Source organism: Colobus angolensis, unplaced genomic scaffold, assembly GCF_000951035.1.
Source record: "Colobus angolensis palliatus isolate OR3802 unplaced genomic scaffold, Cang.pa_1.0 Scaffold98, whole genome shotgun sequence".
In the NCBI taxonomy this organism is placed as follows: domain Eukaryota; kingdom Metazoa; phylum Chordata; class Mammalia; order Primates; family Cercopithecidae; genus Colobus; species Colobus angolensis.
Window position 1 is genome coordinate 7,981,640 of NW_012123820.1, and position 17,140 is coordinate 7,998,779.

The 17,140-nt window shown below is 37.8% G+C and overlaps 1 protein-coding gene across 1 annotated transcript in view; it reads left to right on the forward strand.

The window, feature by feature from the left end:
* Nucleotides 1-17,140, forward strand: part of ROBO1 (roundabout, axon guidance receptor, homolog 1 (Drosophila)) — a 147,069-nt gene that overhangs the window by 70,293 nt on the left and 59,636 nt on the right. Inside the window, exons 7-14 of the mRNA XM_011932798.1 lie at nucleotides 2,772-2,977; nucleotides 4,499-4,592; nucleotides 4,763-4,931; nucleotides 5,016-5,182; nucleotides 11,350-11,471; nucleotides 12,207-12,438; nucleotides 13,664-13,785; nucleotides 16,445-16,616. Of these exons, the coding sequence (XP_011788188.1) occupies nucleotides 2,772-2,977; nucleotides 4,499-4,592; nucleotides 4,763-4,931; nucleotides 5,016-5,182; nucleotides 11,350-11,471; nucleotides 12,207-12,438; nucleotides 13,664-13,785; nucleotides 16,445-16,616 (1,284 nt within the window). The remainder of the gene's footprint in view (nucleotides 1-2,771; nucleotides 2,978-4,498; nucleotides 4,593-4,762; nucleotides 4,932-5,015; nucleotides 5,183-11,349; nucleotides 11,472-12,206; nucleotides 12,439-13,663; nucleotides 13,786-16,444; nucleotides 16,617-17,140) is intronic.

Sequence of the window (17,140 nt, forward strand, 5' to 3'; positions counted from 1 at the left end):
ACTAACATGTTTGCATCTCTGATAAGGTAGCTACTTACCATATGGGGCTATTTAAATTTGAATTTAAATTACTTAAAATGAAATAAAATTGCATATCCAGTTCCCCAATTACTCTAGCTACTTGGAGCTATTGGCTAATATATTGGAGAGAGTAGATATGGAACATTTCCATTGTATGGCACTAACATTTTCTGACTCCAAAGTCATTGCATTTAATCGTTTGTTAAACATTGCTGATTCTTAAACACTTCCTATTTTACTTCTGGATAATTCAATCTAATAATTCTAGTAGAAGATCCTAGACCTGAATATGAGGTTTGTCTCATTCTAAATTAAGGTTTGACTCATAAATGCAGTACATTCTTTGGTGTCTGTAAGTGTAAACATTTTACGAGTATTTTATTCTACTTCATGACATCAAAAACTTTAGTTTCTCTACCTGAAAACATCAGATTGCTTTAATGTGCTCTGAACATTTCTCTTCTTTTTTTTTTTTTTTTTTTTTTTTGAGACAGGGTCTCACTCTGTCACCCAGGCTGGAGTGCAGTGGCCTGATCAAAGCCCACCACTGCAGTTTAAACCTCCTGGGCTTGGGTGATCCTCCCACCTCAGTCTCTCAAGTTGCTGGGACTACAGGTGCACGCCACCATGGCTGGCTAATGTCTTCTGTGTGTGGAGAGGGGGTTGTGCCATGTTACCCAGACGGGCTTTGAACTCCTAGGTTTAAGCAATCCACCTTCCTTGGCCACCCAAAGTGCTGGATTACAGGCGTGAGCCCCAGTGCCTGGACAAATCTTTCATCTCTGATTTACATAATAGTTTGTTCTTGTTGTTTTACCAAAGAGGACACTAGCGATACTACAGTACATATATATGTCAGCCTTTTGCAGTCAGCCAAGCACTCGCTTATCTATTCCATGTAATTATGCATAACAATGCCCTTCCTGAGCTATTTAGAAAAACTTATTCTTATGCTTAGTTTGTGGATTTAAAACAATACAAAACGGAGGCTTAGAGAATCTGAGGAACTTGCCCAATGGCATACGGCAGATGCTAGAGCTGATCCTTTTCTTTTATTGCTTTATTTTTGTTAAGTACGCATTGTATTATAAATTATATGGAAACAATGACATCAATAACTGGGTCGGGATGGAATGGGGAGGTGTGGATGACACTAAATAAAATACAAATATCAAAGAACCGTAAGGGTAAAGAACATTGAATATATTCCCAGATATTGGATTGTTTCTAAATATGGTAAGACTATCAAATTGAAACCATCCTTCTATTAGACTTAATTATAATCAGTTGTAAAGAATACTCCTGCCAAGTTTCAAACTCTAGCCTTCTAATTCACCCCTTGGTATTGCAAACTTCACCCTAGTAACCAAGACATAGAAGAGAATTGGAAGATTAGAGTGGAAATGCACTCCATTGCTTTCCTGTTTATCTTTTCTTTTCTTTTTCTTTAGTTTGCATGCACAAAACTAATATTTATCGCATGACAAATGAGGAACAAATTGAAGTGTGACTCCAGCTTGTGGAAATCTTTGGTGCATAAAACTTCCAACATGACAGATCCAGCTTTGAAGATTATTGCCTCCAAAATTTAGTTACTCTGGCAACCAGTTTTCTTTAACCAGGCAACTTAGAATCTTTCTTTGTACATTCGTGTCTTTAAAAAATTTTTCATTAACATCCAGAATTTTCAAGTTGATGAATTAAAGAACATTTCTGAAATTTAGTTTTTAAGTCATTAAAAAAAAAAAAAAACTGTAGAGTTTCATATAAATTGCCTAAATCAGGGGACGGGAATGCCTCTTCAGCGTAGGATTTGTTCTAGTTCCAACACAGTTGTTCTGTGTTTTCCCCTGCGAAGGACTTCATGCCAGATAAAGGTTTTAGATTTTGGACTTTTTCCATGTAATCACAGGGATAATTGTATTTACACATAATAAAATCGCCTCTCGTTATTTTCCGTACTACATTATAACTATTATCTAAGGTAACGGAGTTAGCAGAGGCACGTTCCCAATCCTATTAAACCCAGTAGAGAAGCACGGTATTTGCCAAGTTAGAACATCATTTTGTCTTGTCTCTTTGGATCAGCCAACCAACAATGTATTTGGGCAATTTTCCAGTTTCTTTGAATTCATTACAATTGAGTAATTTTCTCCCATGTATATTGTAATAGAAAGAATTACAAGATAAAAAGACACAGGGAACTCAATCATACTGATTTATTAAATTATGAAAATCCAGTGCAGTTTTTTGGATCCAAAATTGTTAAACATGCTGATACGGTATCATGTTTCTTTTTTTCTGTTGTAAAAACGGTTAGGAAATGTTAGTTGGGCTTTGCTTCATTTATTAAAATTTCTCTCATATGTTTCCTTGAGAGGAATGGCTTTTTTTTGTTATGTTGTGTTTTTTCATATTTTTAAGTTTAAAAAGTACGGTATACCATTATCAACTCTGTATCTACTTCACCATCCACAATCCGAATTCCTGAGCTCTTTAAATAGGCCTCTTGACAATGCAGCCAGCTCAGTGAGTGGTTGGTCATTCGAACGTAGCACATTGTATCTCCTTTTAATATTCTGAATCCGTGCATCCTATAAATGCATTTTGAATAATGCATGTCTCCTACTTTAATTCCTTGTTTAATTATCTTTAGTTTGTTTCAAAGCCTAGAGCAACTGCTGTTGCTTGGATGATTAGAAAATTGCTTCCAGTTGCAGAAATCTATTTCCTGTTGTTTCTTCTGGCAGTGATTGCAGATCGGCCTCCCCCGGTTATTCGACAAGGTCCCGTGAATCAGACTGTAGCTGTGGATGGCACTTTAGTCCTCAGCTGTGTGGCCACAGGCAGTCCAGTGCCCACAATTCTGTGGAGAAAGGATGGAGTCCTCGTTTCAACCCAAGACTCTCGAATCAAACAGTTGGAGAATGGAGCGCTGCAGATCCGATATGCTAAGGTACCTTGGAATGGCACCTGGGATTTCTTGTTTTGTTTCACTTTGTTTCTGCCTCCAACAACTGGCATTGAAATTTCAAACTTTGCAGTTAATGAAATGCTAAATGAAGAGTAGTAATATATTTTTAATTTGATGTTTTATTTTTTTCAGATATTTCATTGTATATGTTTGAGATGATTTAACTCATAATTCAGTCCATGGCAGGTAATTTAAGGTTATATGGAGGAGAAGAAAAAAAAAGGATTTCTGAGAACCTACCGAGGAAACTAGATGAGGGTTTGTGAGAGAATAAATGTCTTCAAAGTAGTGGTATGATGTAGTCCTTCCATAAGGCATCTTTTAAGATATTTCCCTGTATCATTTTATGTGCAACTATACTTCGATAGTTGTTCTATTGTAAGTATTTGTTTCATCATTTTGCAATGGCAAAACTATATATGCAACAAAAGCCATAAAGTAATATACACACCAAGTGTACAATTCAAATCAGAATGCTAAATGATGGAAAACCCACAGGTTTGTAGGAATCATTTAAGGATTTACTTTCACAGGGCATCACATCCCATGCCTGCTCTTTCAGGACTTTATTGTTTTGATTTTTCTTCTTTTTTTAGGTCAAGATCAGACCAGCTCCTGAGGCATATGAAAGAATGGTCCCGACAGCAATAAACATAACTTTCTGTTGCTTGATTTCCTAGTGTGGGTGGTTCCTTTGGAGTACCGGATCGGCATCACAGTTCACTTTAAGTGCCACAACGGTTAATATGTTGTGCTACTTTGTGACTTGGTTATTGCAATTGCCAGAGCAAGATGACAACATTCTTTCTTTATCAGATGTTACTTGAAGACAGTGATTAGCTTGAGCAGAAGTGGATGGGTTTATTCTGCTGCTGCTGATCTCACAGTTGAACGTGTGACCTGTTTGCTCTCTGTCAGTCAGTGTTTAAAGGGGAGCGAGAGTGCTCATTCCAGCTCGAGTTTGGCTTCGTACTTCTTACACTGCCTTAAGTTACAGGTTTTAAAACCCGGGAAAGTCAATCTTTTAAGAAAAAATTCTGTGATTCCCATCCTTTTTCTGTTGATCTCATATATCCATATAGGTATAACTGATAAAGCATGAAGGCAAGAATAGCCATTGGTTAAGCTTTATCAGCCTTATTATATGACTTATTAAACATAAAGATATATTTTAGCAATAAATATTAATGCTTTGAATTTGAAGAGTTGTATGCCTTACCTTAGGAATTATTGTCCCTGAGACTGATGATAATATATGCTAATGCAATTAAATATTTCTTATTCTACCATTAGAACAATCATATAAAATCTCTTTTTTTCTATATTGAGATAATATTTTCCCTCACATTCAATAAAAATATATTCAATTAAGGGGAAGTTTCTGGTTAGTGGATTTTAATGCAGTTATCCATATTCATGGATCACATACAAACCTGTAATTGCTTTTCCAGCCCAGCGAGTTCTTGATTTTTCCAAATGTTTATTTTTTGTCTGCCTTCTCAGCTGGGTGATACTGGTCGGTACACCTGCATTGCATCAACCCCCAGTGGTGAAGCAACATGGAGTGCCTACATTGAAGTCCAAGGTAAATTAAATGGTATATTTCCCTTAAAGTGAAGCTTAAAATGCAGTTGTTTACTTACTGGGATATTAATGAAGTAAATGTCCTGTTCTCTGAGTAGGTGTATGAATATGTTATCTGCATTTATATACTTACCTGTGTATGTGTAAACATCTTTTATTTTGGCCTTTTTTCCCATTTTTTAGAATTTGGAGTTCCAGTTCAGCCTCCAAGACCCACTGACCCAAATTTAATCCCTAGTGCCCCATCAAAACCCGAAGTTACAGATGTCAGCAGAAATACAGTAACATTATCATGGCAACCAAATTTGAATTCAGGAGCAACTCCAACATCTTATATTATAGAAGCCTTCAGGTAGAGTGAAGGAGATGCTTCCTAGTTGTTCTTTTTTGATTCGCCATTAAATACACATGTTCTAACCTGTGTGTCTGTCCTTAGCCATGCATCTGGTAGCAGCTGGCAGACGGTAGCAGAGAATGTGAAAACAGAAACATCTGCCATTAAAGGACTCAAACCTAATGCAATTTACCTTTTCCTTGTGAGGGCAGCTAATGCATATGGAATTAGTGATCCAAGTCAAATATCAGATCCAGTGAAAACACAAGGTAAATATTGATTTACTTAACCCTGTGACACCTACTTATCCTTAGATGTTATAAATGCACAAATGACTTGTGTTACAGGCTACAATTGTACATTTACAGTCTGTTGTTCAGGTTGCCCAAGTTGCTTAATTAATTTTTAATATGCAAACACAGTGTCTACAAACTTTATTATTTTCTGGACTAAGCATACAAACATAAGATGGATTAACAAAGAGAACTGTTTCTCATAAAATTACAAATATACTAAGACAAAAATATGATGTGAGGAGATGGAAAGTAGAATGATGGTAACCAGAGACTGGGAAGGGTAGTAGGGTGGCTGTGGGGAGAGTGGGGAAGGTTAATGGGTACAAAAAAAAAAAATAGATAGAATGAATAACATCTAGTATTAAATAGCAACAGGGTGACTATAGTCAACAATAATTTGTTGAACACTTTTAAATAACTAAAGTATAATTGGAATGTTTGTAACACAAAAAAAGGATAAATGATTGAGGTGATGGATACCCCATTTACCCTGATGTGATTATTAAGCATTATATGCCTATATCAAAATTTCTCATATACCCATAAATATATACACCTGTTAGGACTCATACATTTAAAAATACGTGAATATTTGTGTATTCCATTCAATTTCCTGAATTTTAAATATAGTAACATATAGGTGTACAATCTTAGTCATATTGTAATTGTATTTAAAATTAACTGAGTTTTATTTACATATAAGTTCAGTACTTATAACCTTCTGGATGAATTTTTAGATTACAGTCCTAATCAGATAATACTCTCTTGAGATCACATGAATGTAGGAGATATCTGGAAACTTGTTATTAATTCCTCTGTCCAGTTAAACTCCAACAAGCATGGAGAAAATACTTTAGGTCTTTATTTTGTTTGGCCTGTCTTTATTGTCAGTTATATATGAGCCATGATATAAGAAACTTTTCAATGAAAAACACCTACATTTTAGTCAAAGCTGGGTTCGAAACACAGATAAAAGAAGAACGGGCATGTTTAAAGCTACTTCTAGAACATTTGAAACTGGAAATTTTCTTCCTTTGGACCAAATTTTGGGTATTCCGCATTTTATCTTTTGTGAACAGAAATTACTTTTAGCTTTTAACAGACGGATTATTTTCATCTCTCCACACTCTTGCTCATCCTATTATTTTAGTGCTCTAATAGGAGTAAAATTAATATACTGGAAAAAAAGATGAATTTGAATCATCCTTGACCTTTTATTTTTGGGAAAAAAAATACATGTCATTGTAAATAAAATGTGCTTGTTTTTATATTAGTAAAGAAAGGTAATTTTAGAGGGGAATGATTCGAAGTATAAAATTATTTTCTCAACATACAGAGGGATAGTGTTTCTATCTTAAGGAAACAAAGGAAAACAGAAAAAAAATAGACTTGGTTATTTTAATAGAAACAAGTTATACACGGGATGACTGAGACTTAAACTCCTTTGTCGCTGGTTTGGGAGAGGGGTCTGCCAGCCATGTTGCTGTTTTGTTACTTCAAGTATGTACATAAACAGTCTTTTTGCAAGTACTTCTTGTTTCAGAATTTGCAGAAAAAGCACACCAAGTTGTATAACATGCCCACGTGTGTCTCTGGTGTGAATGTAACACACCCATAGCTCATGTTTGCTATTAAGAATCACCTCTCCAGGAGCTTTACTATGGTTGCAGCCTGCCTTAAGGCAGTCTGAGGTTTTTGATCTTAGATACACATTTGTAAAGAATGTAGACCCAATGACAGCTGTAAAATGAATTTAAACGTTTGTCCCCAGTACAATGGTCTCCAGCCAGTAGACTCGAACTGAAAGTTTTTGGCGACTGCAGCTTAACTGTGTTTTGTGCTATACTCACATGCCTGATTCTGTAATATGTGACCTCATTTGTAAGTGAGGAGTGAGTTCGCATTCTGTCTGAACGTTCATTTAGTCTTTTTAACATTTCTGTCAATTTGCCTTTGTATATGCATAGCTAGCGGAACCATGTGTATAGTCTGTTCTCACGCTGCTAATAAAGAGCTGCCCCGAGACTGGACAATTTATAAAGTTAAGAGGTTTAATTGACTCGCAGTTCCGCATGGCTGGGGAGGCCTCAGAAAACTTACAATCATGGCAGAAGGGGAAAGTAACACGTCCCGCTTCACATGGTGGCAGCAAGAAGTGCCGAGCAAAAGTGAGCAAAGCCCCTTATAAAACCGTCAGATCTCATGAGAACTCACTCACTCTCACGAGAACAGCAGCATGGCGGTAACTACTCCATGATTTAATCACCTCCTACCGAGTCCCTCCCGTGACATGTGGGGATTATGAGAACTACAGTTCAAGATGAGATTTGGGTGGGGACACGGCCAAGCCATCGCAATCCAAGTATAATGCATCCTTGTCAACTGGAAGACTGGAAACGTAGAGAAACAGGCGTACAATTGTGAAATCAAAGACATTTTTTAGATTTCAGCTCCTCAGTCTACTAGCTGCGTGGCCTTGAGCAAGTTAGTCAGCCCTTCTGAGTTTCCTCACCTTTAAAATGGGGCTGCACATACCCATTCCGTAGGATTGGGCAAGGACTAAATTAACTAATCAATATATAAGTACATAAGATGCAGATTTGTGTTTTATTTTCCATAAAATCTGTTATTGGACTTGTATGTCTTTTAGTGTAAGGACTAAAAGGAAGTTCATAAAATTTGAGGGTATCATAAAACTGAGAAAGACAGCTAGTATGCCAAATGAGAGAATCAGAATTAAATATAGCTCAACAGATTGGACTGATGGGAGAGTGCTCACTATTAAAGTTAATAGAGCAAATTAAAAAGTCTGGTACTTGAACTTGGGTTTAAAAAATTAGCTGTAAAAGGATAGACTAAAAACAGCAGGTTTACGGGAGGTGTATGCGTGTGTGTCAGGGCTCTCAGAATGGTCTGACTTTGAATTAAACACCCATCTGAACCTACTGAGGGATGTAGTTGCCAAGAGAGCAAATGTAATCTTAGCTGGCACTAGAATTATGCCTGGATCAAGTAATTTTTCTCTTTTTACTTAGAACTATTCAGTTCGTGAATGGAGTAATGTGTTTGTTCTGGACACTACATTTTCAGATGGACTTTTGAGAGGAGGACAATAAGGATAGTCAGTGAGGCCACACGAAAGGCTGAAAATCACATCATCTGAAAAGACATTCAAGGATCTGGGCATGGTTAGGCCAGAAAATAATAACATCAGAGCAGACATGACATCTTTTCCTTAACATTTTAAGAAACTGCCATATGGAAGAGTTATGCTTATTCTAGCTTGAGGCAACAGCAAAGGGCCCGTGAGAAGAAGTAAAATTGAGGCACGTATCTTACCTATTCTTGGACTTCATTTGAGGCTGTATGCCCAGGATTATAACCGTAATAAGAACCTGGGGAATAACCTGCAAAAAAAAATTTCACTGGAGGGAACAGAACGCATACACAGTAAGGAGAAAAATGAGGAGTGAGGAAATTCAAGAAGGACTTGTTGGAAAGTGATTCATAAAGGAGCAGGCATAATATCTCTAACCGTTTCTGGAATATGGTTGCAAAAGAATCTTCCCCAAGTGTAGATACATATGAATGAGCTGGGGTCAAAAGCTAAAGGTGCACAGATATAGGGCACAGGTTCCCTGTACAGGAATCAGGTAGACCTATGTCATGGCCGGAGTTAGAGCCTTGTTATGTGGTGATCAACGTGTGCTTTCCCAAAGACAAGATTCGATGATGCGAGGAAGATGGGATGAGCACCTGGCAGGTGGGGGTGGTGGTCATCGTCGCTGAGATGCGGCTGTTGTTACCGTTGTTCGTTGCTATGATTCTTCACCCACGTGTCCTGTCTGTGCATCATTCCTGAGCTCTAGTTTTAAAAGAATATGTACAGATACACAGAACATATATATCATACCTAAGGTGACATCAGTTCTTATCAATGAATGGGGCCTGGATAGTCTGCCCTCAGAGGTTGTGTATGTGAAGTTTTAACGTTGGGGGAAACAGTTGGCTGGAGCAGTTAGGTTTTCCTTAAGTCTAATTGTGAATATTGGGAAAGACCTTTTACATTGTCATGCATTTCTTTCAGGAGGTAGACAACAAAAACAGTAAGAGGATCAATTTGTAAACTTCTCAAAGTTATTTTATTAGGCGTCACTTTCCCTTTTTCTCTCTGATGTGAACATTTCTATTATGATATTATAGACTCCTGTTGCTGTCATGGGTACTAGGTGGGAGAATCTAGCAATTTTCATGAAGGAACTGACTGGTGGGTTTATCTCATATCAGAGGAATTCAGGATTGGGATGCAGACCATGGCAGTTACAGATAAAATAGTTATTTCTGTATTTGAGGAGACTTTCTAAAAGGGAGATGGTGTGAGGATGGGAGCTTACGTATGAGGGAGACATTTGGAAGCTGGCATAACGTGTGTGTTTTCCATCTGTGAATACATTTTAATTGAACCTATGTTTATTAAGCAACAACTATGTATATGGCACTATGCTATGTACCATGGGTCCACAATCCCTGCTCTCAGGAAAAGCACTTTTTATGTCTTATTACAAGACAGCTTTTACCACAGCCCTCAGGATTAGCTGCCTTTGATATCACCATTTGAAGCACAAGGAAACTGGAGAATAATGAGGTTGAGAAATTGTTCCAATGTTATGTGGTTTTTAAGTTGCTGAGGTGGTGTGCAAACCCAAGTCTGTTTTATTCCAAGTATTTCAGTCTTATCCTAGAAATGGAGGGCAGTTTAAGTCGTAGGAGCAAATGAGCCCAGTGGATAAGAGATGGAAAGCTGATGGTCAAGTGTTTACTACATAGAGGCTGTGATGATAGTTATCCTGAGGGCAGATCCTAGCCAAAAATACTGGTAAAGTAAGACGAAGTACAGAATTATCCCAGTTCTTTTTTTTTAATCTGTTTATTTATCAACTTAATTTCTAGGTTAAGTATAAAAAACAACCAAACAGTATGTAAGAGTGTTTGATGTCAATCTTGATGTCATTTCTTCTGCTTGCCTAGCTTCCCTGGACTTCATCTGAGATACTTAACCATCTCATTCTTAGCTTTCCTGCTTTTGCTTTCTACCCAAGATCAATTCTTTGAAGGTATTTAATGATTCAGTAAACTAAAATTCTCATTTTAATTTTTTTTATATAATGCGGAATAATCTGGAATGTAGATGCCCAAATACAATACTTTGAGAAAGAGAATTCTGAAGTCCAAAAAACATTTTCTTCACTTCCTCCCATGTATTCCCTGTTACTATTATAAACAAAGCAAAACTTATCTGTCTAGAAAACCACTTCAGAAATGGGCAAATATTTTTTGAGTGTAGACTTTAAGAAGCTTATTTAAAAAGTTAGTGTTAGTAGCCATTTCACTCTTACTGTGTTCTTAGTTTCCCTTCTAAAATTTGGGGGCCGTTGTGATTAAGAACTCTTTATTAAACCTTCTTTACGATGACACAATAACTGAACTAAATCATCATCAATTACATAAATGTTAAGTACTTTTTTCTCATGAATCTAATCAGATTGATTTTATTTTACTTCCTTGGTGGCATCTGTATCACCTCCATTGTAGCCACTAACTTACCATAAACCTTATATGAGAAAATATCCAAGTTCATCTTAATGATGTAAAGTATCTGACTTCTTTCTCTTCTTGGTTTTCACTAACCATATCTCCTTTCTTTCCATTGCTTAGCCACTCTGCTGCTATTGCAGTCTCTTTTCTGTCTTGCATAGTTAGGATCACTACAGAAGGTTTTCATAAACTCAGAGGGCATCGCGCTAGTGCCTTCGTTTTCATCAGGAAAGTGATCATTGCATGGTAGGAGGAGCCACTAAATGTTGCTATTTGCCATTGTTGTCTTTGCTTCCTGCTCTTTTTGACTTTCTATAGTACATGTCCTCTGCATTCTCTCTCTCTGTATCTCTATCCCCTCTTACTTTCCTGATCCTAATAAAAAGGTTAAATTATTATTATTACTATTTTTTTTCTGAATCACAGCCTGGCTTGTATTCTACTTAACTGAGAGTTGCTATGAATGAAAAGTTTGTTTTACCATGCTTTCATTCAGTCCAGTAACGTTGTGTAGAAACTGACACGGTTTTCTTGAATTGTTGTAGATGTTCCACCAACAAGTCAGGGGGTGGACCACAAGCAGGTCCAGAGAGAGCTGGGGAATGTTGTTCTGCACCTCCACAACCCTACCATCCTTTCTTCCTCTTCCATCGAAGTGCACTGGACAGTGAGTTGTTACAATATTTGATCTCAGTTTTCCTAAGCGTCTGGGAGGTCATTATAATGCATATAACATGTAACTATCTGTTGCCTACTTGTACATTAAGGATAACTGTATAGTGTAAGCACCGTTTATTACAGTGCTTATTAGTTTGGCTTTGAACAGAAAAATGTTGCATCTTGAGCCTATTTTTTTCTTATCCTGCTGCAGTAGTGAACTTGACCTGTCTCAGGAAAGAAACAGAGAGTATTAACTATGATATGTAACTTGTGATAGGATCATTATTACATGAATCTTTTAAACTTAGAGATATTTCCAAGTAGTGTTAGGTAGGCTTTTAAAATCAGAGAGCCGTCAAACATTTTAGCTTCTCATCCCGTTGGCCCAGTCTTACATGCAGTGTTAGAGCTGCCATCGGGCCTCACTTTTCTGCGTGAAGCATAGAAGTTAATGCCACAGAAATTTGTATCACCTTACAAAAGATAGTGGATGTTTTTCAGTATTCTACGTATCTGAATGTTTTAGCTGAAGATTCTTTTGGATTTTCTGTGAGCACACTCATGTTGTCCACGTTCCGATGAGTTTTATTTTTTCCTTTCTAATTCTGACACACTTCCTGTGTAAGAATGTGGGATGAAGCCAGACAGAATTTTGTGCAATTTATAACGTTTAATTTTTATTGTTTTCTAATGAACCAGTAAAATAGTATGAATAATTACATTTTACTTGTCTTTTTAATAGGTAGATCAACAGTCTCAGTATATACAAGGATATAAAATTCTCTATCGGCCCTCTGGAGCCAACCATGGAGAATCAGACTGGTTAGTTTTTGAAGTGAGGACCCCAACCAAAAACAGTGTGGTTATCCCTGATCTCAGAAAGGGCGTCAACTATGAAATTAAGGCTCGCCCTTTTTTTAATGAATTTCAAGGAGCAGATAGTGAAATCAAGTTTGCCAAAACCCTGGAAGAAGGCAAGTATGATGAAGCGTATGATTTCCATGCATTGCAGTATATTTGTTAGGATTGTACTGGCTTAATTTAAATTGTTATAATGTTAAGAGTGGCATTAATTATTAACTTTCTTGATATTGAACATACATTTTGCTAACAGTATTTGTTTATTTAGAAAACTAGAAAAGCAAAATGCTGTAATAGTTGACTTGCTTCAGTAGTGGCCTACCTACAAATGTGCAAATGTGAACATTATATTACTTAATGATATACAGAAATTTAATTATTCAGAACTAAAATTCACATTTAAAAATGAAATTGTTTTCCATTTGGTTTATTTTCCATTCAGCATTTTCTGTTTGTTTGTTTTGATGCATGATTGGAGTAGTGTGTTGATTTGCCCAGGACTTTCTGGGATTAACATTTTCTTCCTAAATCTCATCTCTCTTAAAACACCTCAGTTCTAGACAAACCACTATAGCTGACTACCCTATTCCTAGAAATTAAACAATATTTACGTAAAGGTAAAAGATTACATTAAATTACAGCAGGGTGTTTCCCAACATGTCTTTGTCACTTTGGCTGTATAAATAATTAGGATGAATGATTAACATTCATTTTCATACTGTTGAACATTTTGAGGGAGAACATGAGACTAGAGTTACAGGGTAGAAGAAATAGGAATTGTCCTGGGATGTTTGGCGGGAACAAGGTGTTTAACTTTGGTTATGGAAAATTCACAGTGGCAGTTAATTAGCATTGAGTGAGGAACAACTTAGGTAGTTTGGGACTATTCAGACTTGGATGAAATACATCTTTAAAACATATGCAGCCGGGCACAGTGGCTCACGCCTGTAATCCAAGCAGTTTGGGAGGCTGAGGCGGTGGCTCACCTGAAGTCAGGAGTTTGAGACCAGCCTGGCCAAAGTGGTGAAACTCCGTCTCTATTAAAAATACAAAAATCAGCGGGGCGTGGTGGCGGGTGCCTGTGATCCCGGCTACTCAGGGGGCTGAGGCAGGAGACTGGCTTGAACCCGGGACGGGGAGGTTGCAGTGAGCCGAGATCATATCACTGTACTACAGCCTAGAAGACAGGGGGAGACTCCGTCTCAAAAAAAAAAAAAAAAAGAAAAAGCATCTATTGATATAATATGAATATATTTCTTATTGGGTTTGATATTAAGAACCTGCTTTCAGTGTTCTCTAGCACATTCTAATAACCTACCTTTTAAAACAATTTAATAGCACCCAGTGCCCCACCCCAAGGTGTGACCGTATCGAAGAATGATGGAAACGGAACTGCAATTCTGGTTAGTTGGCGGCCACCCCCGGAAGACACCCAAAATGGAATGGTCCAAGAGTATAAGGTATGAGAAGGACGCACGTGTGTGAATGTCCTGATGGACGGCCCCCGCCCGCCCTTCACAAAGAAAAAGCTGGGATTTGTTTGTGGATATTTGGCGCCATCTGCTGGTCGCAATAGCAACATGTAAATCATTTTTAAAACGCTGTCTTGTTTATTCAGTGATTTTGAAATTCTGATTCAGTTGGTGTGACAGGGACCCTTGGACATATATTTCGGTGAATCTTTTGGCGATTCTGATGTGCATTCTTAGTTAAGGCCCAAATAAGACTACATGTTCTTCTGAGTAGCAGATTAATCCGTACAGTAACCAAGTATCCTGAGCCGAATTTTATTTTATTTTCAAAATAGTTTTTTTTTTTTTTTTTTTGAGACAGAGTCTCGCTCTGTCGCCCGGGCTGGAGTGAGCGGCGCCATCTTGGCTCCCTGCAAGCTCCGCCCCCCGGGTTCCCGCCATTCTCCTGCCTCCGCCTCCCGAGTAGCTGGGACCACAGGCGCCGCCACCTCGCCCGGCTCATTTTTTGTATTTTTAGTGGAGACGGGGTTTCACCGTGTTAGCCAGGATGGTCTCCGTCTCCCGACCTCGTGACCGCCCGCCTCGGCCTCCCAAAGTGCTGGGATTACAGGCTTGAGCCACCGCGCCCGGCCTTCAAAATAGTTTTAAAAACAAATTGAGAAACCTCTTTATGAAATGTGTGTATATTAACAGTGTGGTTTTTAAAGTATTTAAAAGACTGCCATAAGTGCACTGTGGATGTTTTAATATGTTTCAAATAAGATTTTCTAGCATAATTGAGGCATTAAAGGTCTCTGTACTTTTAAGTGTTTTCTTAAGAGTTTCAAGGCTGTCTCCATACTGAGGATTGACAGGATACTATGTGTTAGTCTAGAAAAATAGAATGTTAGAGAAGATTTTTAAGGATTTAAAATGAGATGATGTCTCAGCTCTCAAGTTAAATTGTGGAATGTAGGTATTTTCCCCTAAGAGTCAAAACTCATTTCTCTCCTGAAGAAATGCAAAAGGGTGGATTTCACTTACCTTCACGGTCAATTTAAAATAATAAAATGCCTTTCTGAAACTGATTGACTGGTACAAAATCAGTTTGTGGCTTTGGTTCAGCTGTATAATGTAATTGGGGTTAAAAAAAATCACAAAAGAGTTTTTAATTCCAAATGGTCAGCTCCTCATATAGGGTCTGACCATTTCTTGGTATTATGTATTGAAACTATATTAAAATAATATTAACTTTCAAAGAAAAAAGTAAAAGGATAAATGATGGAGGAGACTGGTATGCTTAGATTTCTTTTAAATCTCACTTCCTGTTAATTGTCTACTTAAAGTGAATGGTATATATTGCTTAAGGACATCATAAAGAATACAGAGCATGTCAGTTGGGCGTGGTGGCTCACCCCTGTAATCCCAGCACTTTGAGAGGCCAGCCTGGCCAATATGGTGAAACCCCATCTCTACTAAATATACAAAAATTAGCTGGGTGTGGTGGTGCATGCCTTTAATCCCAGCTACTCAGGAGGCTGAGGCAGGAGAATCACTGGAACCAGGAGGTGGAAGCTGCAGTGAGCCAAGATGGCAGCACTACACTGCAGCCTGGGCGACAGAGCAAGACTCCATCTCAAATAATAATAGTAATAATGAGCATGTTTTTCTATAGATCATTTTCTTATGGAAACTGAGTTTGAACATTGTCATGCACCATATCCAAGTTCTTATACATCGCAGAAGATCACTCGGTGATGAATCTTTTAGTGAAATTTAAAACAAGGATTATGGTATAGTTTGAAAATCTCAATTTCTTGAGAATAGTTTTCGATCACAAATATTATTAGCCAAGTTAATCAGGTAACTCTAACTTTCCCATTAGAAGAATGCTTTTTTCACATCAAATATGTATTGCTATTCTTTATGATCTCGTGGATGCTGTGAAGCACTGATAGTCCCATTTAAATAGAAGATCAGAGGGCGAATTTTCCCTCCCTGACAATACAGTTCAGTGTACCAGAGGGTGAATAGAATCCTGGGATGAGACTTACCCCTTGTGTACAGTTTTGTTTTTAATAATCATATTTGTGCAAACTGCTTTAGCGTATTCAGAAGCTCTCCTTCCTTTTCAGTCAGCTACTCCTTGTAAAATGTGACGTGCCAGTGTCAGTGCCAGGCAGGTTGATGCCAGAGAACGATTGAAGTAAAGTACGAGACTTGGAGTTTCCTACTCATTTTTGTTTTACCATATCTGGTCATCTGTGTCATGCCTAGAATGCAAATGTTGAATGGTATTCTTCTTGATCTGCATAGACACAGCTATCTGCAAGCTACTTATTTATTTGGCAAATAATGTCTTGTTGTTAAGAAATCTTAATGAAGTCGGCTGATGGAAACTACTACCTTCAAGCACAGATTTGTAGACTTACTGATATAACCTTTTAAAAGTATATGAGAAAGTAATAAAGACACCTTGAAACAACTTTTAACATTAAATTTGAATAGAAGATTGTTCATAGAACTAGATTTTAGGGAAAAATGACTTTGGAAACTTCTGATGGTAGCGCATGACAGTTTTGAACGCTGTCTAGGTCTAAAACTGCAATCCTGTGTTGATCTTTGCATTAATTTAGGTAATTTACAGCTTGATTTTCGCTTCTTACAGGTTTGGTGTCTGGGCAATGAAACTCGATACCACATAAACAAAACAGTGGACGGTTCCACGTTTTCTGTGGTCATTCCCTTTCTTGTTCCTGGGATCCGGTACAGTGTGGAAGTGGCAGCCAGCACTGGGGCTGGGCCTGGGGTGAAGAGTGAGCCTCAGTTCATCCAGCTGGGTGAGTGTCAGTGCGGATCCAGGTTGACCGTCTTTCACTCTACCGTGGGTCCCGCTTTGCTTTTTCGCATTTGGCTGAGCCACCCGCCCTTGCTAATTTAATAGAATATGGAATATGGCTTAGAGCTACAAAAAGGTGTTAGCTTTACTTAAAATATGGGGGGGGGGGGAGAGAGAGAGAGAGAGAGACTAGATGCAGATATATAGACATAGATATCTCAACTAAACTTGAACATATCCAAGCACACATTTTTGATATTTCAAGCAAAAGGCTGTCCATATTCAATGTTATGCTAATCCTGTCCTATATAATGTTTTTATCTATTCAACAAATACTATTAATTGAGCACCAAGGATACCTCCGTGGACATGAAAGACAGCGTGCACCTTCATGGAACTCACAGTTGCTTGGATTTAAAATCAAACAGGCTGGGCGCGGTGGCTCACTCCTGTAATCCCAACACTTTGGGAGACCAAGGTGGGCAGATCACGAAGTCAGGAGATCGAGACCATCCTGGCTAACAG